This window comes from Seriola lalandi, unplaced genomic scaffold, assembly GCF_002814215.2.
Source record: "Seriola lalandi dorsalis isolate HSWRI2012SDOR001 ecotype SW California unplaced genomic scaffold, Sedor1 jcf7180002004493, whole genome shotgun sequence".
Lineage (NCBI taxonomy): Eukaryota > Metazoa > Chordata > Actinopteri > Carangiformes > Carangidae > Seriola > Seriola lalandi.
Genome location: NW_019475148.1, coordinates 1 through 1,519, shown reverse-complemented (window position 1 = coordinate 1,519; position 1,519 = coordinate 1). Strand labels below are relative to the sequence as shown.

General features: G+C 42.9%; 1 protein-coding gene across 1 annotated transcript; it reads right to left on the bottom strand.

Moving 5' to 3' along the window:
* Positions 1-33: 33 nt before the first annotated feature.
* LOC111669008 (contactin-5-like) lies at positions 34-1,365 on the bottom strand. Its single transcript, XM_023425225.2, has 4 exons — positions 1,124-1,365; positions 925-1,034; positions 589-775; positions 34-456 (listed from the first exon to the last, which is right to left on the bottom strand). The coding sequence occupies exons 1-4, from the start codon at positions 1,269-1,271 to the stop codon at positions 326-328; spliced, it is 576 nt and encodes a 191-aa protein (XP_023280993.1). The 5' UTR covers positions 1,272-1,365; the 3' UTR covers positions 34-325.
* Positions 1,366-1,519: the final 154 nt, after the last annotated feature.

The following is a 1,519-nucleotide window of genomic DNA, read 5'->3' as shown; positions in this document are numbered from 1 at the left end:
ATATGAAGACACACTTAAAAGGCTTTGATTGGCATGAAACCAAAACATTATTTTGGTATAGATTCTTTTTTTGTGAGTGCAAGCTAAAGCATCACATTTCACAGAACCCTTATAATACATTTGTCAGTTTATACTGATTCAATCTCAGATTCTGATGTTAACTGATTTCATCAACACCTGTGTGATGTTTCGTTTCCAGCTGCAATGACCAGGTCCTGCAGCTCAATGGCCTATTCGTCATACCAAATTGACAATTATTAACAACTTCACATCCCTTTAGTTGCATTAATATTTTCCTGTTTTATGAAACTGAACAAACACGGCTTTAGCAACAGATCATTACCATGTACCCGATGACATCAGATTCATTGTCTTTTGCCTTCACTGGGTCCCAGCTTAAAGACACGTTGTTGCCCTCTTGAATCCACATGAGGTTGGCTGGAGGTTGAGCAGGGGCTGAGGACAGAATACAGAACTTGTGAACTAGGTCAATTACTACACTTTTTATGAGGGGATTTAGAGCGAACTTAACAGGTAGCCTCTGTTCCATATATAGTATTACATAATTAGTGTCAGTGCTGTACTCACGAGCTTTTCTGGTCTTGGCTGTGACAGCAGCACTAGCAGGACCCTGGCCGATGCTGTTGAAGCCCTTTACTGTGATGAGATACAGACTGTTGCCCTCTAGTCCTGTCAGGACCATGGACGTTTCATTTTTCACAGTTCTTTGTTTTTTTCCTGACTCTTCCTGCTCCATGTCTTTCCAGTAGCTGACCTTTAAACAGAAATGAATGAAAAAAATGCTATTTTCAGACTTCTACTCATGCACAGAGGTATGCATGCTTATGCAAAATGTCACATACTGTATGTAAATGTGCAAGTGTGCACACAAACACACACATCCACAGGCAAACTTATAAAAACCTCATATCCTCTTGGTCTTCCGGGACCAGGGTTGGGCGGTTTCCAAGTGACCCTAATTTCTGATGAAGAAATGCTGTGAGCTTTCACATCAGACGGAGCTTCCCTTGGTTCTGTGAAACGAGTCAAAACATTGACAATCATACAAAAAGTATTCCCTCTGTTCTTTTTTGAATCCCTGCAACCACACGTATTCACTCACCGCCTTCAGCAGAGTGGATGATGACAACCCTGCTGAACGGCCCATCTCCCTTATTGTTGTACACTCCCACCTTCACTTCAAAGGGGGTAAGGGGAGGGAAGGTCTCATCTCTGTATTTGTATGTCGTAGAATCAGCAGAAGTCACCATCTTCTCCTTCCAGCCTCGGGTCCCGTTGGCACGAAATGCAACAATATACCCGAAGCCCTCACCATTTTGGAACTCCTCCGATACCGGCTGAAAATATCACAGAGAGATACAGTCACCCGAGCGTGTCCTTCACTGAGATGGAAGTGCAAACCAGGCTTACTAGCACTAAAGCTCTGTAACTGATGGTGCATTATTTGCACATTTGCACATTTTCTCATTTGAACAGCTTCCTCAGTCCAAACAAGGGT

Bases quoted from the DNA above. Each gene is read 5' to 3' on its own strand.
- LOC111669008 (XM_023425225.2), bottom strand. From the start codon at position 1,271: ATGGTGACTTCTGCTGATTCTACGACATACAAATACAGAGATGAGACC. The intron at 1,035-1,123 runs GTGAGTGAATAC...CTCGTTTCACAG, and splicing joins CATCCACTCTGCTGAAGGCG to AACCAAGGGAAGCTCCGTCT. The intron at 776-924 runs GTTTTTATAAGT...TTCTGTTTAAAG, and splicing joins GAAGACCAAGAGGATATGAG to GTCAGCTACTGGAAAGACAT.